Source organism: Sciurus vulgaris, assembly GCF_902686455.1.
Source record: "Sciurus vulgaris genome assembly, chromosome: 14".
Lineage (NCBI taxonomy): Eukaryota > Metazoa > Chordata > Mammalia > Rodentia > Sciuridae > Sciurus > Sciurus vulgaris.
This window is the reverse complement of record NC_136475.1, coordinates 69,109,867-69,133,701: the sequence shown is the minus strand read 5'-3', so window position 1 is coordinate 69,133,701 and position 23,835 is coordinate 69,109,867. Positions and strand designations below refer to the sequence as shown.

The following is a 23,835-nucleotide window of genomic DNA, read 5'->3' as shown; positions in this document are numbered from 1 at the left end:
GGCTGAGGCAGGAGGAACACAAGTTCAAAGCCAGCCTCAGCTAAGCATCTCAGTGAGACCCAGACTCTAAATAAATTAAAAAATAGGGCTGGGCATGAGGCTTAGTGGTCAAGTGCCCCTGAGCTCAATCCTTGGTACCCCCAATTCCTTCCCCAAAACTAAGAATAGAAAGCTACCATTAAAAAAAACCCCAAACCAAAACAAACAAACAAACAAACACACACCATTATGTAACATCTTCTTCATAACCTGAGAAAACCTTTATTTCCTGATTTCCTATATCCAATAAGAAGTTTCATATTTGGAATTCTCATAGTCGAAGTGTGATCTATACTCTAGTCAGTAGTAAGCTGTATTGTTATACAATTAACCTAAAGTTGGTTAAAAATGAAATTATGAGCCAGGTGAGGAAACACATGCCTGTAATCCCAGCAAGTAGGGAGGTTAAGTCAAGAGAACCACAAATTTGAGGCCAGTCTTAGTAACATAGTGAGATCCTGTCTCAAAATAAAAAATTAAAAGGAGGTTCAGAAGTAGCTTAGTGGTAGAGCACCTCTGACTTCAAGCCCAGTACCTCCAAAAAATAAAATATTTAAAAAAGGAAAATTAAAAACCAATTTTATTTTCTATTCAGAATAAATAATGCCTTCTACAAACAGAATTAAAAATAAATTGTGTGGTATTAATCAAACTTGACTCATCTATGGAATAATTCAAATGCTGTTTCAAATAATATAGTTATAAATTTATATAAAGTTTACCCAAACTTAAAAAAAAAAATCAATTTGTAAATCACTATATTCTTCTAAGAAAAAAGTGTTCTGAGATTTAGGAAGCAGAATACTTTATAATGACATAGTTAACTTGGGAGGGGGCAGTTATAATTCTGATTAAGTTAAAAAACCAATCCAAATTCGAACCATTTGAAATTGGTATACATACTTGAATCTAGATTGGATTCTAAAGTAAGAATGCGTTGTTGTGTTTCCATGTTAAAGATGCTTGTAAATCCTTTGCTGAATGATGCTACCATATGGCTTGGGTCACTGCTCACTAGGTCCACAGATGCAGGAATTCCCAATTCTAAAAAGAGAACATTTTTAGAGAATGACAAATAAAGGGTCTACTTGACAATGTACTCAAAATACAGAAAAAAAATTAATAACAGCATGATTTCCTTAAGAAGCATATAAGGCTTACCATTAGAACAAGAACTTGCTCACAATGATTCAATGAACACTATTTCTTTTGCACCTTTTGGCCTTAGTCTAACTTATTATCCTTACCTATTTTATACATCTTCTACCTGTTATTTTGCTAATAATATTCATGGAATGCAAACCTTTATTTAGAAATCAAATGGAAAACAAGAATGGACTACTAGTTTTGCTGTTTCCATCTCAATCTGGGGCTTAGAGTCACACAGGGAAATTCTTCATTTTAAAAAATCAATCTTGGGCTGGGGGCAGCTTCAAACAACCTTCATTAAACAGTAAGAGTTCTTAGAATCATTAACTTATTTGCTTATTTATTTTCAGAATAAGATATTTTTATAAAGGATTTAGAAAAATATTTTTGAAAGTATGTACCTTGATTATTATTAAATACACTTAGTGCAGGAGCCACCTCCGTTGTATTCCACAAACGAAGAGTGCCATCTGCTGAGCAGGACAACAAACGCTGATGTGCTGCACTGTATGCCAAACCCCAGACTGCATCTGTGTGGCCTAGAAAAGGACCTCTTAAAACAGAAGGATCTATATAAAATAGCAAAAATAGGAATCAGAAGGAAAAGAAAAAGTAAAGTATTTAAACAAAAGCACCTGATCACAGTATAAAACATATTTCTCAGTTTCTATTACTATTTTCAAATACTGCAGCAATTAAAACAGGCTTGGAAATAAGCAAATGTAGAGCTTAACATTGCAAAATTATAAAGCACATCATTTTCCTCTTAAGAAAATTAGGTATATCCCCTTTCCTTTTATTCTTCCATTTGCCTAGAATTTTAAATTTATTTTTAATTTAATCTACCTTTGGAGAAAACAGAACTCATACTCCCTAAGGAAGTGAACAAAAGTCTTCTCCTCTCTCTGAATTCCTTTGGCACTTTGATTATACCTCTTTCTGGCCACTTTATCCTATTGTATAATGAATGGCAATTGTTCATATATTCAATTATTCATACTTGACAGGAATGAAGACCTACAGGAATCCCCAAATCCTTAATTCTCAGATAGCAATAACTAGGATGTGGATAATGTGCATATGGGGGGGCAGGAGAAGGATCTCTTAGCATAATCTTATGATAAAAGTAAAACTGGAAACTTCAGTTATTAATTCTGCAAAGGTTCTATGAAGTGGTGCTTTCAAGATGTCTCACAGAAATCTGAAATGCCAATGGTATTATCTGTCTTATATTCTCTCTCAGACATACCATAATTTTATTATTAATATTTACTGAAGACAAACTGTGTGTCAGGTACAATGATTGGTGCTTATGCCACACAGATGATTAAGACACAATACTACCTCTGTCCTCGAAACACTACGTTGGAAGTATAGTGATAGTGACAGATACTAGTTACCACAAAGACAAGGAGGAAGCACTGACAAAATCATAGAAGGAAAAATAGCTTGATGTGCAAGGAAATTTATGAGCAATTAAGTATTAATGGAGTGTGGAATATGAGGCAAAGTGCACAAGATGAGGGCAGCTAGTTTTTGCTGGGATTTCTATGACATATTAATGAACTTGGAAATTATTCTGATAGCCATTGGAGATTCACTAAAGAATTTCCTGGAAGCAGGTAAGTATTAAATACGGTAACCTTGCCTCTGATGCAGAAGACAGATTGGACAGACTTTGATAAAGGCTAAAGGATTGGAAAAGTAATGATAAAGACCTAAGCCCCCCACAGTGGTACAAGGGAAGAAGTAAATTCAGAAAATATTTAGGAAGTCATATAAAACATATAAAACTTCTTAAAACAGAACAGTAATTGATAAGTTGTAAATAGTATGCCAAAGCAAGGAATAAAGGAAAACCCTTAGGTTTCTATTTAATGCCATTAGTTGATAATGCCATCAAGTAAAAAATGGAAACAAAGACATGCTGAGATGTACAGATGAGACACTCACTTTGAAATTTCCTACAAAGATTTTACAGCTTAAAAGGGATTTATGAGTCAATAGCATATAAAGCTACAGAAGTAGCTTTAATTTCCCAAGGAATGTTCACGTACTACAAAGAATGAGTTAGTATCTGGGTCTTCATAAATGCCAATACTTAAGATGAGAAACAAAAGGAGTTTATGAAGGACAGAAAACAGTAATGGTCATAAAAACTGCCAAAAAAGCCAATGAAATGACAAATTTCAAAAAGAATGGAGTTGTTAACATTATCAACTATAGCCAATACATCTAGTAAAAAGGACTGGAAAATACCCTTAGATCAGGCTGTTAGTCACCGACAATCTTGTTATGTTTAAGTGATATAGGTAGAAGACAAAATGCAGAGCGGTGATGCACAGGGCAAAGACTTGGAATTCATAACTAGTAATTATGACAACACCATCAAAAAAATAAGGGAAAGAAAAGCTATACAGGGAAATGGGGTTAAGAAAAGACTTTCTCTTGACTGGGATGAGGGATACCTGATATGCTGAAGGAATAGGGAAAAAAAACAGAGGGTAAGGCTTAATTAAGAAGACAGAGAAGGAGGAAGACAAGAGAGTAGAGGGCTGCCCCAAAGGAGACACAGAGATTAAAGTACAGTCCCTTCTAGTTTAGAAAGAATAAGGTCAAGAGCAAAATGAGAAGGGCTGGCATAGTACAAAATGGGGGGGAGCCAATTACCTGGGAGAAAAGTAAAGGAGGTAAGGAAAGACATGGAACAAAAAAATTTTTAAGAGAAGTGTAGGAAAGGAGGGGTTACTTTTTTATATGCTTAGTGTTTACTACATAAGTGTTAGAGAAAAATTTTATTTATTGCATTTATGTTTACTTAGGTTAATAAAATTAACTTAATAATGAAATTCAAATATGCTTTTATGACAAATATGACACTTTAAACCATCCTCAAACTTAACAGAAAACCAAAACTGCCAATTCCTGAACAGATTCTCCAAGAAAATTGATGATATCTAGTGATAGATTATAATATGAATTTATGACTTATGATACTATTCCTCAGAATAAAGGGCATGTATAAACTTTTAAGGTCTTTTACATAGTTTGGTAGCACGGACTTTAAAACTTACGGCTCCTACATCCCTCTAATAATTGACCAAGGGGATAATGGCAATATTCATTTTCCTTCAAAGTTGTTTGTCAACAATGGTGATGAAATACGGTTATAGATTAATAACAATAAATCAAGTACCAAGCAGATGACTAAAATGGACACATCAATTGTCAATCAAGTCGATATTTCCAATCAGTAAGACCTTGGGAGAATGGAAACTGTTTTCTCAAGAAGAATGTTTTTTTCTTTCTTTTAGTATTATATATCAAATTGATTCCTGAAGGAAGGAATTTGTATTTTTAACAAAATAAAAACAAACTTCTGTCTTACCTATTGGATGTTTTATTTTCTAAAACATTCAAATTTTGTCCTTATATATACTAGGTAAAAATGTTTAAAAAGAAAACACCTTGTTCTTTCAGAACTTTGAATCACATACCATAAGAATCATAGGGATCAATGTTGGGATTAGTGGTGTTCCAGCCCTGGATCAGTCCATCAGTACCACCACTATAACACTGCTCACCATTGCTGCTCATTACCACACAAAGCACAGGACCTCTGGGATATAAGTAAATAAACAGGTAAGTATAAACTGCTATTCTCAAAAACCAACTCTAGAATATGACTTGTTAAAAATACAAATGCTTAATTATTTAAATGGATTTCTATTTTTCTGCTTTTTATGATGAATGAAAATACTATCAATACTTTTCTTCCTCTGCTATATCAGAGGTTGGTAAATGATGGCCTTCAGGTCAAATGCTATCAAAATGTTTGTTTGATTTTCAAACAAAACAAATAAAACACAACTTAAAAAACAAAACAAATAAAAAAAAAAAAACCAAGAATATGCAGATAGTATGCAGCTTGCAAAAATCTAAAAAAAAAAAAAAAAAACTGACTATATAATCTTTTATATAAAAAGGAAGCCAAACTTTGTGCTCAAATGAATATAGGTGTTCCTTATGCTTAAATGGAAACAGGAAAATATATATGATCACAATAAAAAATTTGAACACACACATAATTTAAACATCACGCAAATAAAACCTTTCAGCAAGGATCCCTAATTGGTAGTGATAAATTTGTTTTCAGCATTCTATTATCTGTCAGTTTCTTTTATATTCACAAAAACCCACTACTAAATATGAAACTTATGTAACAAATATATAAGTGAACAAAATAAAATACCTAATCAAGCTTTTTAAAAAAATGTTGGTTTAAAATAAAGAAAAACACATACTTACTTATGAGCCCTGAATGTATAGATAGGCTCTACATCAAGAGAAGTACTCCTAAATCACAGAAAGAAGACAAATTCAACCACTTTAAATTTCAGTAGTGAACAGTATGACTGAATATATATATCATAATACTGCTTTTAGAAATATAGACACTATGGTAATATACCATTCTCAGTCACAGGATACATAAAAACTTCAATCACACGTTCATGTGGTATTAAGCTTCTTGTTTAGTAACACCTTGTTACAATGCTTTTAGCATTATCATAATCTTATTTGACTGAAGGTAGAGATTGCTTCACTCAGGGCAATCAACAAAGGCTTGGAAGGGCTATTTCTGAATTCAATGTCTAGTTCTGTCATTAATTAGCTAACTTTAAATAAGTGAATTTAGTCTTTCAGGACTTCGGATTCCTTTATGTTTAAAATAACAGAAAAATGGGGGTAGCACCACACTTATGGGATTAAATGAGATTCTGCAATTTTAAAAATAGACCAGAACTAGAATCATGTATAACAGGATTTCAATAAATGATACTTTAATTTCCTTGCCTTTCCATGAAGGTTAATATGTCTATTCTTGATACTGTAGAAACTGTCCAAGTCATCAGTTTGCTCTTTACTAAGAACATCACTATGGGTTACACTACACTACCTAACAGGCCAACACTTTTTAATGGAAACTGAATGCAAAGTCAAGTATTTACCATTTTCTACACTGTGTCAGAGTAATGTATATAAGCGTATATTCCCTCTCCTCAAGTCATTTCCAAGTTTTAAGTTCCAAAGGTAAACAGGTCACTGTTACTTACACGTGATATTACTAAGTTATCACTAGCAAGTAACTTGTTTCAATATATTTCTAAATTTTAGTAAAGAATATATAATGAAACAGTCACATCTCTAGCTTAATGTGATTGTGCTAAAACTAACACATTGTGACCAAAGAACTAAAAAGGCAAGAGGCACAATGTACTGAAACAGGAAAATACCTGATCCACAGAAAGGTCCCTTTGGTTATACCAAGATCTGGTTGAACTATCTGCTGCAGACTGATAAATCAAGTATTTAATCTACCCTATGTACAACTCTCAGCATGACTGCCAATGGTCTCTTTTAAACTGGGCAACAGATTTCCTCTACCACTAATAAAATTTCTGTAGCCTCCTTCATTTTGAAGTTCAGTTGCACTCTTAAAAGTGCCTGACACAGCAGAAGGGCCCTTCCTTGCTGGCACAAGCTAGTTCTGTACCATGTGATCCAAGGGAGGAAAGGAGCTCCAATAAGGACTCCACCAAGTGGAAACAAGGCTAGCTTGGTGACTTGATAAAAGGGTTTATACTAAATCATGTTTGTTGACACTTAAGAATCAAGGGGTCAAGGTAAACACTAGCAGCTAAGTAAAGGCAACAGTGTCTTTCAGTTTACACATGTTGGTATGGAAAGTACTTAAAGACTCAGGGCCAAACAATAAGACCCTTTAGTGGTGCCCTACCCAATTAGACTTTCCTCTCCTCCAACCCGTTAAGCCCAAACTTATTAAACAATGGAGCCAGGTGGAGGTTTCATCATTTTAGACATACCAACCTACACCTGCTTACCAAAATAGTAGAAATCTTCAGTAGGGATCTGGAACTTCCCAATTATGACAGCCACTACATAAGGACTGTAATCAGCATTTATAAACTCTGGGGAAACCACAGAAAATAACATTTTTCCTTAAATGTCAGTTTTCCAACCTAACATGAGATTTATAGCAGGGAAAGTATGTGATGTGGTAAAGAAAACTAGAAGACATTTGGGAAATTCGATAGCAAATACTAAAAATTTCCTGCTGAAAAACTTAACTATGAAAGTAAAGGTAAAGTAGAATAGTCTCACTTTTTGGCTGGGGCTGTTTTCTGCAAATTCCACATTTTCAATGTGTGATCCTCTGATGCTGTTATCAAAACAGGCTCAATGGGGTGGAAAGCAAGAGCTCGGATGCCATCGAAATGACTTCTTAATGTAAACTTAGGGTTCCAAGTCTTCCTCAGTGCATCTTTATTGTTTGCTATCTATTAAAGAAAAAAAAACAAAGACATCTATACATTTAGTTGGGGTGGAAACACTGCCTTTTAACATTAACTCTTACTGATTTGTTACTAACCATCACACTGCAATTTTCAAAAATACGTAATTTTTAAATGTAAATAAGCAAACCAATAGGCAAAATTAGCAACATATCAATAATGGCTTTCTTTGAAGAAACATGAAATAAAAAAGTTAACATAATTTCATATAAAAAATGGATCAAATAATAATGCAAAATAGATCTTCCCAAGTGCTATAATTTGGATCCTGAATGCCCCCAAACTTAAGACGCCAGATGGAGGCTTGAAGCTCATTGTCAGGTACCTCTCATATATCAGGCTACTGAACACTGGGAGGTTTCATTAGTATATGATTATTATACAGTAGATTTTCTTTTTTCTCCTTTTAAAAAAAAAAAATTAAGTTTTTATTTCTTTACGTTTCTTGCTTTCTTTTCCTTCTGTTTACCTGTTCCCTCAGAGTCGCTTTCTCCCTTATTTACATGATGTTATTGTCCCCATAGGTGCTATTTGGTCTAGGATTGCATAGTATCTGATTTGGGCACTCCTAATATTGATCTCCCCTTAAAGAAAGGGTTTTGGAAACCTATAGGGCCACTATAAGCCTATAGGGGGAAATCTGCAATACCCCAGATCTGCAGCGCTAGAGGGGAAGATACATGAACAACATGAAAAAACAAGGGAAGAAAATGATCCAAACAACTCTAGATTCTATAGTAATAGAATCCAATGACAGTATGTTAGAAGAAATGTCAGAAAAGGACTTCAGATTATACATGATTAAGATGATTCGTGAAGCAAAGGATGAGAAAAGAGAGTAAGTGCAGGCAATGAATGATAATACCAATAAGCTGAAAGAGCACCTGCAGGAAGCAAAAGATCATTTCAACAAAGAGATAGAGATTCTCAAAAAAAAAAAAAAAAAAAAAAACAAACGGAAATCCTTGAAATGAAGGAGACATTAAATCAAATAAAAAACTCAATGGAAAGCATCACCAACAGACTAGACCACGTGGAAGGCAGAACCTTAGACAATGAAGACAAACTATTTACTCTTGAAAATAAAGTTGTCCAAACAGAGAAGATGGTAAGAAATCATGAACAGAATCTCCAAGAACTATGGGACATCATGAAAAGACCAAATTAAAGAATTATTGGGATTGAGAAAGGCACAGAGATACAAACGAAAGGAATGAACAACCTATTCAATGAAATAATATCAGAAAATTTCCCAAACCTGAAGAATGAAATGGAAAATCAAATACAAGAGGCTTACAGAACACCAAATGCACAGAATCACAACAGATCCACACCAAGGCACATTATAATGAAAATGCCTAACATTCAAATAAAGATAGGATTTTGAAGGCCGCGAGAGAAAAGCATCAGAATACATATAGGGGGAGACCAATATGGATAGCAGCTGACTTCTCAACCCAGACTCTAAAAGCTAGAAGGGCCTGGACCAACATATTTCAAGCTCTGAAAGAACATGGTTGCCAACCAAGAATCCTATACCCAGCAAAACTAACCTTCGGATTTGAAGATGAAATAAAATCCTTCCATGATAAACAAAAGTTAAAAGAATTTACAAATAGAAAGCCTGCACTACAGAATGTTCTCAACAAAATATTCCATGAGGAGGAAATGAAAAACAACAATGGAGGTCAGCAAAGGGAGGAACTACCTTAGAGAAAAACCACTCAAAGGAGAAACCAAGCCAACTTAAAAACCAAAAATAAGCCAAATGACTGGGAATACAAATCATTTCTCAATAATAACCCTCAACATTAATGGCCTAAACTCATCAATCAAAAGACATAGACTAGCAGAATGGATTAAAAAGAAAGACCCAACAATATGCTGCCTGCAAGAGACTCATCTGATAGAAAAAGACATCCACAGACTAAAGGTGAAAGGATGGGGAAAAAACCTATCACACACATGGACCCAGTAAAAAAGCGGGGGTTTCCATCCTTATATCAGATAAAGTGGACTTCAAGCCAAAGTGAGTCGGAAGGGATAAAGAAGGACATTTCATACTGCTTAAGAGAACCATAAATCAGGAAGACATAACGAGAGTAAATATTTATGCCCCAAACAATGGTGCATCCCTGTACATCAAACAAATCCTTCTCAATTTCAAGAATCACATAGACCACAACACAATAATTCTGGGCGACTTTAACGCACTGCTGTCACAACTAGATAGATCTTCCAAACAAAATCCAACCAAAGAAACCATAGAACTCAATAACACAATCAATAACCTAGACTTAACAGACATATATAGAATATTCCATCCATCAACGAGTGGATACACTTTTTTCTCGGCAGCACATGGAACCTTCTCGAAAATAGACCATATGTTATGCCACAAAGCAGCCCTTAGGAAATGCAAAAAAATAGAGATACTGCCTTGTGTTCTATCAGATCATAATGGACTGAGAGTAGAAATCAATGACAAAGTAAAAAAAGGAAATTACTCCAACACTTGGAGACTAAATAATATGCTATTGAATGAAACATGGATAACAAACAAAAAACATCAGGGAGGAGATTAAAAAATTCTTAGAGGTCAATGAGAATGATGATACTACATATCAAAATCTCTGGGACACTATGAAAGCGGTACTAAGAGGAAAATTCATTGCATGGAGCGCATTCCTGAAAAGAATGAAAAGTCAACAATTAAATGACCTAACATTACAGCTCAAAGCCCTAGAAAAAGAAGAACAGAATAACAGCAAAATTAGTAGAAGACAGGAAATAATTAAAATCAGAGCTGAAATCAATGAAATTGAAACCAAAGAAACTATTCAAAAAATTGACATAACAAAAAGTTGGTTTTTTGAGAAAGTAAACAAAATAGATAAACCCTTAGCCACACTAACAAAAAGGAGAGAGAAGACTCAAATTACTAAAATACATGATGCAAAAGGAAATATCACGACAGACACCACTGAGATACAGAACATAATGAGAAGCTACTTTGAAAATCTGTATTCCAACAAAATAGAAAGTACCAAAGACATTGACAAATTTCTAGAGACAGATGCTCCTCCCAAACTGAACCAGGAGGACATACACGATTTAAACAGATCAATCTCAAGCAATGAAATAGAAGAAGCCATTAAGAATCTACCATCCAAGAAAAGCCCAGGACCAGACAGATTCTCAGCCAAGTTCTACAAGACCTTCAAAGAAGAACTCATTCCAATACTTCTCAAAGTATTCCAGGAAATAGAAAAGGAGGGTACCCTACCAAACTCATTCTATGAAGCTAATATCACCCTCATACCCAAACCAGGAAAAGACACATCAAGGAAAGAAAATTTTAGACCAATATCCTTGATGAATATAGATGCAAAGATTCTTAACAAAATATTGGCAAACCATATCCAAAAACATATTAAGAAAATTGTGCACCACGATCAAGTGGGGTTCATTCCTGGAATGCAAGGATGGTTCAACATTCGTAAATCAATAAACGTAATCCATCATGTCAATAGACTTAAGGATAAGAATCATATGGTTATTTCAATTGACGCAGAAAAAGCATTTGACAATATACAACACCCCTTCATGCTGAAAACACTAGAAAAAATAGGGATAGTAGGAACATACCTCAACATTGTAAAGGCTATTTATGCTAAGCCCATGGCCAACATCATTCTTAATGGAGAAAAACTGAAACCATTCCCTTTAAAAACGGGAACAAGACAGGGATGTCCTCTTTCACCACTTCTATTCAACACTGTCCTCGAAACTCTAGCCAGAGTAATTAGGCAGACTAAAGAAATTAAAGGGATACGAATAGGAAAAGAGGAACTTAAGCTGTCACTATTTGCCGATGACATGATTCTATATTTAGAGGATCCAAAAACCTCCTCCAGAAAACTTCTAGACCTCATCAATGAATTCAGCAAAATAGCAGGCTATAAAATCAACATGCATAAATCTACAGCATTTTTATACGCAAGCGATGAAACATCTGAAAGGGAAATGAGGAAAACAACTCCATTTGCAATAGCCTCAAAAAAAATAAAATACTTGGGTATCAATCTAACCAAAGAGGTAAAAGATCTCTACAAAGAAAACTACAAAACACTGAAGAAAGAAATTAAGGAAGACCTTAGAAGATGGAAAGATCTCCCATGTTCTTGGATAGGCAGAATTAATATTGTCAAAATGACCATACTACCAAAAGTGCTATACAGATTCAGTGCAATTCCAATTAAAATCCCAATGACGTACCTCACAGAAATAGAGCAAGCAATCATGAAATTCATCTGGAAGAATAAGAAACCCAGAATAGCTAAAGCGATCCTTAGCAGGAAGAATGAAACAGGGGGTATCGCAATACCAGAACTTCAACTATACTACAAAGCAATAGTAACAAAAACAGCATGGTATTGGCACCAAAATGGACTGGTAGATCAATGGTACAGAATAGAGGACACGGACACAAACCCAAATAAATACAATTTTCTCATACTAGACAAAGGTGCCAAAAATATGCAATGGAGAAAAGATAGCCTCTTCAACAAATGGTGCTGGGAAAACTGGAAATCCATATGCAACAGAATGAAACTAAACCCCTATCTCTCACCCTGCACAAAACTCAACTCAAAATGGATCAAGGACCTTGAAATCAGACCAGAGACCCTGCATCCTATAGAAGAAAAAGTAGGTCCAAACCTTCAACTTGTTGGCTTAGGATAAGACTTCCTTAACAGGACTCCCATAGCACAAGAAATAAAAGCAAGAATCAACCACTGGGATAGACTCAAACTAAAAAGCTTTCTCTCAGCAAAGGAAACTATCAACAATGCGAAGAGAGAGCCTACAGAGTGGGAGAATATCTTTGCCTCTCATACTTCAGATAGAGCACTAATTTCCAGAATCTATAAAGAACTCAAAAAACTCTACACCAAGAATACAAATAACCCAATCAACAAATGGGCTAAGGAAATGAACAGACACTTCACAGAAGAAGATGTACAAGCAATCAACAGATTTATGAAAAAAGGTTCAACATCTTTAGTAATAAGAGAAATGCAAATCAAAACTACACTAAGATTCCATCTCACCCCAATTAGAATGGCGATTATCAAGAACACAAGCAACAATAGGTGTTGGAGAGGATGTGGGGAAAAAGGTACACTCATACATTGCAGGTGGGACTGCAAATTAGTGCAGCCACTCTGGAAAGCAGTGTGGAGATTCCTTAGAAAACTTGGAATGGACCTACCATTTGACCCAGCTATCCCACTCCTTGGCCTATACCCAAAGGACTTGAAATCAGCACACTACAGAGATACAGCCACATCAATGTTCATAGCGGCTCAATTCACAATAGCCAGACTGTGGAACCAACCTAGATGCCCTTCAATTGATGAATGGATAAAGAAACTGTGGTATATATATTCAATGGAATATTACTCCGCTATAAAGAATAATAAAATTATGGCATTTGCAGGGAAATAGATGAAATTGGAGAATATCATGTTAAGTGAGATAAACCAATCTCAAAAATCCAAAAGAGGAATGATCTCACTGATAAGCGGATGATGACACTTAATGGGGGGCTGGGAATGGGACAAGAATGGAGGAAGGAGGGACTGTATAGAGGTAAAAGAGAGGTTGGAGGGGTGGGGGGGAAGGAAAAAAATAATGGAATGAATCAAACATCATTACTCTATGTAAATTTATGAATATGCAAATGGTATGCTGTTACTCCATGTACAAACTAAAACAACATGTATCCCATTTGTTTACAATAAAAATAAATTAAAAAAAAAAACAACAGCCTCAGCAATTTAACGAGGCTCTAAGCAACTCAGTGAGACCCTGTCTCTAAATAAAATATAAAAAAGAGCTGGGGATGTGCCTCAGTGATTATGCACTCCCGGGTTCAACCCCTGGTACAAATAAAAAATAAATTTGATATTAAAAAAAAAAAAAAAAAAGATCAGCCTCAGCAACTTACTGAGACCCTCAGCAACTAAGCAAGACCCTGTCTCAAAATAAAAAATAAAAAGGGCTGGGGACATAGCTCAGTGATAAAGCATCCCTGGGTTCAATCCCCAGTACCAAAAGAAAAAGACAAAGCATTCATTATTAAATAATACATTCTGTTGGTAAAAGAAACATAATTTTCTTTTTCTCCATAGTGACACCATCTCAACATCTGAAAAAATGCACTTTTTAAAAATTCCAACTAACAGGAAAACTGAAGAAGTGGTTAGCATTTGACTTTACACCAGCACTATGTAAGATCTCTTCACATTCGAAAGTTAACCATCACACTAGGTTTAAACAAAAAAGAAAACCTGAGCAGAATCATATGTGCTCTTTTTAAGGAGTTGTAAAGTTTTCACATACTGGAGAAATGATATTCCTTATGAATATCCTAATATGGTAGGCAGCCATAAAAAATGATTCCCAATTAGTCCCACCTCCTTGTGTTTAACCTTGTATAGCTCTCTCAGAACATCAAAGGGTTGTCTTTGCAACCAACAGTACAAAAATAACAAGTTCCTTCCAAACCTAAAACTATCCATCTTAGGTGTTCCTGCTCTCTCTTTTCCCATGAACTCATACTAGGGGAAGCCAGCCACCTGCTATGATGAGAAGCCCAAGCAGAGGCTCATGTGGTAAGATACTAAAGTCACCGGTCAACAGTCAGCAAAGAACCAGGACCTTCAAACAACCATGAAGAGCTGGGAAGCAGATTCTGTGCAAGATGTGTCTGCAAGGTGGGACTACAGACCTTGATTACTACTATGAGAGACCTTGAACCAGAAACTACACAGCTGAGCTACTCCTGGATTCCTGACTCACAGAAACTATGAGATAATAAATATCTGTTATTTTAATCTGTTAAGTGTTGGCATAAATTATACATAGCAATAGATTACTAATATGTGTAATAAAACCTTCAACTATTTTTGGAAAAAATAGTTTTTTAACCATTTAGAACTATGAAAAAAGAATGAGCTTTCTCTAGAAGAAGACTAATAAGTTCCACTAGATACTGAATAGACTCTTTTGGGGGTTAGCAGAGAGGGAACTTAAGTATCTACAGGGAAGTTCTGCTTCTAGCCATGATGAATTAGATAATGTGGACTACCCCTGTACTAAGGACAAGTGGAAAAGCTGAACTAAATATTAAAAAACAACAACAAAGAAAAACCAAAAAAAAAGGTGAAGAAAAACCTAGCTATCAGGGTACAGGGGTGAAGGTGGGAGGTTAGAAGGGGAACACAGGACAAGGTCTAATGAGGTTGGCTCAATTTGGGGTGGTTTTTCCCCAAAAATGTTTACTATTTCCAAGAGGGATGGCTGAGAGACTAAGTAGTGCTTTTGATAGCTATCTACACTGACATAGGCATAGAAATTGGTATCTAGGACCTATCAAGAGAGGGGAACTTAGTGAATCACTTTGTTCTGGGTTACGATTTCAGAGGACTGCATCCTAGAAATAAAGGTGAATGGAAGAAGTTAAACTCTTGCAGGGACTATACAATGGTTTTCATACATATCAAAAGTTGAACATGTGATTCCAAGTGTCTAATGGCTATAAACATCTGAAAAAAGCAAATTAAAATACATTTACTGGAGGAAGAAATCATCTTAGGTCTGAAGTTATCTCTATAGTACAATTTTCAAATATAGTTACTTGGACATAAAAAATAACCATGTTATATGAGATAAGACATATAAATGTGCCGCTTGCTGCCCACCAGCGGGACAAACGACACGTACACTTCAGAAGTTCATGAAGCAGCTTCCGCTTTATTCGGATAACACCCTCAATATATAAGCAGTCTCGTGCATAAGCAATTGTAACCAGATATGTCCATCCAATCCTATTTAAGTTCAAGTGATCACGAGCTCAAGCATACATGTAAGATGTATCTGTCCACGCGCTAAGTGGCTGAACTAATTATCATACAGCCAATGGTAAACACTTCCTGTTTTTCTCAAGGTGCATTCAGCATGCCCTTTGGCTCTCTGCCAGTCACCATCTTGGATGCATGTGGCATAACCCTGTGCCCCGGGTCTCGCCCGCCACATAAATGAAATGAAAAAAAAAAAAGACGTAATGATAATAGAACTATAGTCTTCAACTTTAATCATGCTTCCTATGTTCAAGATAAAGAAATTTGAAAAAAAATTTTAAATTAATAATAAATGATTCCAGACACAAAATCTATAAGGCGTCAATAGGTAGGTTTAACTACAGATACAACATTACACATAACTGAAGAGAAAATTAGTGAACTGAAAGATTAGTCACAAATGAAAAAAGAAAATAGAAGATCAAGCTACGAAAAAGAAGATCTAACACATAAAATTAAGTTTCAGAAGGAGAGAGGTAAGTGCAAGCACAATATTTAAGAAGAAATGGCTGAGAAATTTACAAAATTAATGACAACACACCAAGCCATGAAGATCTAAGAACCTTAAGTTTAAATAAGAAAATTAAACCTTAATGCTTAGTCAAATGAATCAGGCTACCATTAAATGACCAGTAACAGAAATGATACAGTTGACTTCAGTAAGAAATAATAAAAATAAAAAGATAGTAAAATAGTGTTTAGAGTTAAGAAAAAAAAACAACGACTTCTGCCAACAAGAATTCAATGAGATAATAGTTAACCCACTCAGGCTAAACAAAGAAATTTAAAAAACCAGACACTGATAGAATTGATATACCCTCATTAAATAGAAGTATTAAAAGAATTCTTAGCCAGGTATGGTGGTGCACGCCTATAATCCCAGTGCCTCAGGAGGCTAAGGCAGGAAGATCTCCAGCTCAAAGCTAGTCTCAGCAAACAAAAAAGCAAGGTGTTAAGCAACTCACTGAGACCCTGTCTCTAAATAAAATATAAAATAGGGTTGGGAATGTGGCTAAGTGGTCAAGTGCCCCTGAGTTCAATCCCCACAGCAAAAAGTATAATTAGGGTAATACCAGGTAGATAGCCAGAAAAGCAAGAATGAATGAAAAAAAAAAAAAAAAAAAAAGCAAAATGTTAAACAGATAATCCTAAATGAATATAAAGTACACAAAACAATGATATCTTGTAGGAGATAAATATATTTAGAAATACATAACAAGAATGATATATAAGTAATGAGGCAGTTAAATAGAGTTAAAGTATTCTAAGGTCTTCACAAATAAATTTTTTAGAATTTTTAGTAGCTGTAGATGGACAGTGTGCCTTTATTGCATTTTTTTGTTTTTATGTGGTGCAAAGGATCAAACCCAGTACTTCACACATGCTAGGCAAGACTCTGCCACAGTTACAGCCCTAGCCCCACAAATAAAATTTTGATAAGGAATTTATGGTAATTTCTAGAGAAGCTATTGAAAGAAAAGCAAAAGCTTGTGTAAACTCCCAAAAAACTCAATGAATAATAAAAAAAAATAATCCCCAAACAGGCAAAATAGAAAAAGGACCAGAACAGGCAGCAGAGAGATTTAAAGCCAAATATATCAATTGATTACTTTAAAAAGAAATGGACTGAATGCTCTAATAAAAAGATAAAAGCTGTCAAGAAAAAAGCAAAAATCAACTAAATGGTGTTTGAGGAAGATAAATGTAAAATATGAGAATATGCAAACACTGGAAATAGATTTTTTAAAACATTTGTATCACATGCAGAAAGGAATGGAAGAAAACTGTTTAGGTTATTGTACTAGTTCTGGGTAAAGAAAAAATATATACCAGAATGGGAAGTGAAAAGAAATATATGGATTTCAGCTGTTTTTGGAGGTAGAACCCAAAACTTTCTAATAGAATTAATAAAGAGAGTTGGAGGTTTTGATTCGTAGGAAGAGAAGTGTGTGGTAAGGAATGCTCTTGGGCATCTATTCTATATACCCAGTACTGGCCACAGAAGCCAAACTATAGTCTCCAGCAAAGAGAATAAGCTATCTGAGTGAGAAGATTTTAATGAAATGATTAAGACAGTTATATATACTTTACCTATGAAACAAGTAATAAATCTTCTGACAAATTTACTGTGGTTAATGAATATAAGTGCATTTATAAAAACAACTGTCTGGTATTAAGTAAACGCATGTACAAAGATATAAGGGTTTCAGTTTTGGTCCAAATCTCTAATGGTTAGTCTTCATATCTGGAAAATACACATCTCTGACTACAATAATTAAAATCACATTTCAACAGAGTACTGGTTGATGTATTTTAAGAAGCAAGGCAAACGTTGTTTTAGGTAGGCATAATTTCAACTAATCCCTGGTATTCTAAAACTTTCACAAAACAAAACCCAAACTTGTAGGAGAATTATTTCTATAACCAAAACCAATGTACAAATCACACTGATTTATGGTAGTTTATAACTTTAATCTCTAGATTATTTGGAAAAATACTGGTTTAATTTTATATTTATGTTTTTGAAGTTTGCATTTAAAACTGAACCAGGATCTATACTTGTGAAGAAATTCTACAACTGACATTTTTTTTCTATAAAACCAACTTTGTTTTCTAAAGTTGAGTAAAAACATCAAAAATAAAACTACTACTTACATCATAAGCCAGTGAATCCGCTTCATTGGCCACTGTAAGGCCAGCTAATTCTCCAAGTCCTAGTTCACTTTCAAGGGCTTCATCTGCTCCCATGATGAATGACTTCCCAGAAGAAGGAGGAAATGTCAGTGCTTCCACTGAAATGGGAAGAAAAGGAAACACTAAAAACCTCTATTCTTTCCTTTGCACTATACAGAAAAATAGTACAATAAAAGGAAAGTAAGTTTCTCCCATTTATTATTTCATGCTAATGACTCAAATAATTTCTATCAATTACTAAACATAGAATAACAAGTAGTTCTGAACACTGCTGGTCTCATTTAAAAAACATATAACCCAGAAGACTACAGATATTTTCAAATAAAAATGATTAAAATTATAAAATTTAAAATTAATTTGAGGCAAAATTAATATGTGATATTATAAGTCAGGATCATTTCTGGGAGTTGGGAAAGGGGCAGTAAAGGCCTTGGTAATGCTGTACCTGACCTTGGGGGTAGTAGTAGCATGGGTGGGTGATAATTCTGACTTTGTAGTAATTCACTAAGTTATATATACGCCCTTATTATTTTAGTACTTTTCTGTGGACATACTTTTATTTCATTTAAAAATTTTTATTTCGAAGAAATTTTTTAAAGTTCATTTGAACACTTTCATTGCTGCCAACTATGCTTCAAGATGCAGATTTACTTTGTAATAAACTTGAAAATACTTACTTTATCACTCTGAATATAGCAATCCAATCCTTTCAACAATCATCACAGAGGAACCAGTTTTTAAAAATGCCAAGTTAAAATAGATTTTATTTGGTCAATAATAAAATGTCACCCTTGGTAGTGAAAAATTATTTAACAAACTGTCAGAGATAGTCTTGAGTAGTTTTCTAGAGGTGGTACCTTTACTGATGACAAACATTTATGAGTTAATTAGATGAATTTAGTAGTTCAAATTATTTGTAAAAGAGGTAAATTAACTTTTTCTTAAAAGAAACAAGTCAGTTTTATTAACTAGTACATGTAGAAAACAATATTTACAAGAAGTTTTTCATCATTATATTCAATCATATCTAATAATATTTGTTGGACAAATGAAATAATTTAAAAAAAAGCAGTCACAGATATTCTACTTAAAATTCTTGTCAGAACAAACCAAAAAGATGTTATCAAGCCATCATACAATAGAGCAGCAATAAAAAAATTAGGTTTTACCTAAAATATCATTCATCATCTGAGGGATTCAAACAACTCTAAACTTTCACTAATACAGTGGAAATTATTTAAATAAGAATAGTAATTTTCAGGCCAAAAATTCAAACAAATAGCTCATGTGAGATTATAAGGCTGTCTCCAGTCAGGCGTTTGTTCTGTTTTCACTTCTAATCTTTCCAAATAACTTTGTTCAGATTAAATGAAAACAACTCCAAAAAATTTCTAAGATTCCTGGGACTGACCGTATACATTGCGTGGGCTCATTTTAACTAATGCTCTGGAAAGAGTTAAGTAAAACCTGAGCAAGGCAACATCTATTTCCTCACATACCAGTAGAGACATTCAGTGGACTTACAGGCTGAAGACACTATCATGTGATTGTTCTTTAGGGCCTCATAACTTAAAGGACTTATAGGACACATTTCTTTTATACACACACACACACACACACACACACACACACACACACGTATTAGTTGTTGATGGATCTTTCTTCAAATTTTATTTATTTATATGCAGTGTTGAGAATCAAACCCAGGGCCTCACACAGGCTAGCAAGCACTCTATCACTGACCCATGATTCCAGTCCCATAGGCCACTTTTCTATCTGGCAACTAAACATTACTGACTCTAATTAGATTTTATAAAATTATTTAACTGTGCCTCTTAAACATGACACTAGCCTCATGATTAAAGCCTGGCACAGTGGTGCATGCCTATAATCCCAGTGACTCAGGAAGCTAAGACAGGAAGATCACAAGTTGGAGACCCACCTCAGAAATTTAGGGAGGCCCTAAGCAACGTAGTGAGAACTTGTCCCAAAATAAAAAATAAAAAAGGGAATATAGCTCAGGGGCAAAACGCCCCTGGGTTCAATCCCCAGTACTGTCAAACAAATAAATAAGAAGTCAAAATTATAAAGTATACACAGGTTACAGAAGCTTTTTCTGAATGTGGACAGGAGGCCAAGAAGCATCAATCATAAGCAACTGAACACACAATCTCTTTTTTGTGTGTGTGGCACTGGGGATTGAACCCAGGGCTTTGCACATGCTTGGCAAGTGCTTTACCACTGAGCTATATCCCCAGACCTCAAAGAACTATATTTACATACCCCAAGATTACATTGTAAAAAACAATCTAAATATTCAAAAGGGAAATGGCTTTATCTCTTCTAAAATATATAGTATTACAGTTTGAAATTGTATGATTTTATGTTAAGTATAAAACAAACTAGAAATTATACTGCATAAAAACAGATAAAAACATAACATAAGAACATATAAAAAGTATAACATGTGGACAAAGACAAAAGAGAACAAGGAAACATGGAAGCAGAAACTATGACTAGACTTTCCAGTGACTTTTTGCACTTTTTAATCTATCATGATAATTTTGCTTCAATAAAATATTTATATGAGTCTCAAAGTAAACATTTACTACCTATTTTCTGACTCAATTTCCTCAAGATTGGAATGGTATACATACGGCTTTACTACATGGGTGTCTGTGAAGCTGGGACATATTCTAACCCAGAATTTAGAGTTGGTTTTTAAATTTATGCATTCTTTCCTAAACTCTAAAGATAGAAGTTGAAATCAACAGTCCTTGAATGTAAGAAAGTCTATATTTGGTGAACATTGTATACATCAAACATTTGCAAAGTAAAATTCTAAGATAGGACAGTCTTATAATGACTTAATTTGGAGATGCACGTTCAAATGCTATCTGTGCTCCAGAATGTCGTAAGTACTTGCCTTCATCTGCCCTATTAATTTCATGCTCAGGAAGTCTGGAGCTGCTAGGTCTGGAAGGTGGACCCACAGATGGCTGCAATGAAGGAAGTTCATCAACATCTCTCAAATTAGCAAGCATATCCTGTAGTTTTGACCTATTGGGCCCTAGCCAAAAAAAGGGGAGGGGGCGGGTAGGGATACAAAAAAGAAGAAATAGAATTATCCAATTGCCATCAAAATGGTACCATAAAACTTATTTCACATCTGCCAATATTTACCTTCAGAAACATCCTAGATTGATTAATAAAAAGCAATTATTTTCAAAGTTTTCATATTATTCTAAAAGTTTATGTCTTGAAAACAATTATACTTTACAAATTAAGCTAGTGATCATTATTTCCATAAAAAAAATGCTTATGTCTTATGTGGACTATTAAAATTCACATTATTCTATACTCAAACCATTGAATAATGCTCTAAATGAAGTCAGATTCCAAAGACTGTGAACCTACTGTGTACTGAATTAAACAATAAAACCCCTGTGTATAACTTAAAAGTGCATTCACTGCCTTACATCCTGAAGCTATGACACCCAAGGTGAAATCTCATTCCCTGCAGATTACTTACCTGAGTTTTGATTCTTCCTTCTCTCACATCCCTGTTTTGACTGTTTTATATAGGATAGAGGCTGAAACAGATCTTCGGTAGTTTTTCCTGTTATAAGTTTAATTAAGAATGGGAAAATCTTACCCATAGTCTGTTATGGTTTGTTCCTATACCAGCAAAGAATACAACTATTTCTAAGCAATTTTAACTAATACCTAGAAATATATTTCAAGATAGTATGTATGAAGTACATAATTTGACTGAAAATATTTCCACTAGATCTATTAAAGGAACTCAGATTTTTCCAGTGAGTAATGTTCCAATTAAAAATATATATTTATGGTAGTTTATAAATAGTGTTTCATCTACCAATTCAAAACTTTGCTTCAGTTCTTTCAGTCACAAATCTTCAGCTTGTTCCCACACTGCTATTTTATCAACAAACATGAGCTAAAAATGATAAACAGAATGCGCTGAACTTGTTTGCCTCTTTTATCTTCAATGAAAGATATTAAAATTTCTCCCCCAGAGTCATTTTACTTCACTGAACCAAAAAAACCATGTGCTATACGCTTGAATATGGATCATTATCCCAAAATGAGGAAATTCAATTGTTTCTCTTAAGAATACTGTTCCTGTCAAAAGGTTCACTTATAGATTTCACAGGCTTAATTTCAACTATAGTGATATCTTGATATTTTAAAAGAACTAAATAATCAATGTAAGAGTAGATGAATTCTATTTAAGTTCTGGCTATCTCTGCAACCTAAAGATGTTTATGGATATTCATTTTTATGGTATAAGACCTATGGAAATACATCAACATTACGTTAATCTGGAAATTATTCCTTATGTATGGTATAGATATTCTCCTCAAAATTTCAGTTTGTCTGGTTTGGCCATAGCTCCAAAACAACATGGCAAATTATATCTCACTATATTTGTTAAGATCAATTTTTTATCAATATATTTGAATAAAAGGCATAGAAAGGTCTCATGATTTATATTAATAATTCTCATTCTGATTTCATCTATATTGGATAGCCCTAAATTATATCATCTTATTATATAACTGTTGAGACTATGCTAATATTAATAGCGAATACTGACCTTTTTTTAAATTAAGCTAAACATTGGTAAATTCAAAGATACTTTAAATAAAGATTTATGCTTTTAAGCAACTACTAGGTTGTAAAAGGATATCTTAATAGGGATGAGTGGTCTTTGATAAGCTTTACTATCGCTAAAAAAGAGGGGGAGGACATCCCTCCAGTCCTTTGCAATTTACAAAAAATATATTTCTCACTAAGTTTAGATTTCAACCTCTCTTTACACTACTTTCATATCTCAAAGGATGAAATTCCCATTTCCATAAAAGGGAGAGCCATGTTCATATCATCAATGAGGGCAGTAGCACAAGGAGGTAGTTTATTTAGTCTAGTCCTCCTAAAAAGATATTTCAGATCATCTTTAGGGATGTTTTGAAAGTTTTGGTATTTTCATTTTACATACTTAACTAGGTCTATTTCTAAACTTTTCATTTGCATATCAAGTTATATGGTACACAGGGCTAAAAATTTCATTTTGGCTCGTTTTTGATGTGGCACACAATTTACTGAAAAGAAAAAAAGGTAATTGGTAATACTGCTATAAATTAAACTGGCCAAAACTTTTAAATTAGAAAACAAATACTTTTAAAAGTTGTATATTTGACTCTGTGCCCTGTATAGCATATAGTTGGTGAGAGTAAATGAACTGTGTTGTGAACATAAAGAATATTCAGGGGTAGAAATTAACTTCTTTTTGTTCCTAAAATCTAAAATTATAAGCAATCATTGTAGTGATTTGCCAGAGGGTTACACTAGATGAGATTTATAAGTTGCCATTGGAAATAAACATCATTGCAATGAGGCATATATACTTTTAAAAAAAATCAATGTATCATCATGTTTGAATATGTAGCCCAACACTCTCATGACACCCTAAATTTGTTATTGGGATACATTATGATTCCATAATCATATTTTTTTAAGTTCATAATTAAATAGTTAACAATTTAATTTCCACCCCTGAGAGCAGGTGAAAAGGAAAGAAGGAGCAGAAAAGAAAAAGAGTAAGTAGTTTTTAGGAAAACATT

The 23,835-nt window shown here is 34.1% G+C and overlaps 1 protein-coding gene across 3 annotated transcripts in view; it reads right to left on the bottom strand.

Annotated features, from left to right (window-relative positions):
* The window catches only part of STRN (striatin), a 127,751-nt gene that overhangs the window by 13,180 nt on the left and 90,736 nt on the right, over positions 1 to 23,835 (bottom strand). For 2 of the 3 annotated variants that reach the window (XM_079109594.1, XM_079109596.1), the window contains exons 9-16: positions 21,720 to 21,806; positions 21,114 to 21,257; positions 18,149 to 18,285; positions 7,375 to 7,550; positions 5,497 to 5,544; positions 4,686 to 4,807; positions 1,590 to 1,757; positions 943 to 1,083 (exon numbers count right to left, since the gene is read on the bottom strand). In XM_079109594.1, coding sequence (XP_078965720.1) covers positions 943 to 1,083; positions 1,590 to 1,757; positions 4,686 to 4,807; positions 5,497 to 5,544; positions 7,375 to 7,550; positions 18,149 to 18,285; positions 21,114 to 21,257; positions 21,720 to 21,806 — 1,023 coding nt within the window. The remainder of the gene's footprint in view (positions 1 to 942; positions 1,084 to 1,589; positions 1,758 to 4,685; positions 4,808 to 5,496; positions 5,545 to 7,374; positions 7,551 to 18,148; positions 18,286 to 21,113; positions 21,258 to 21,719; positions 21,807 to 23,835) is intronic. The other variant, XM_079109595.1, reaches the window with a different exon arrangement.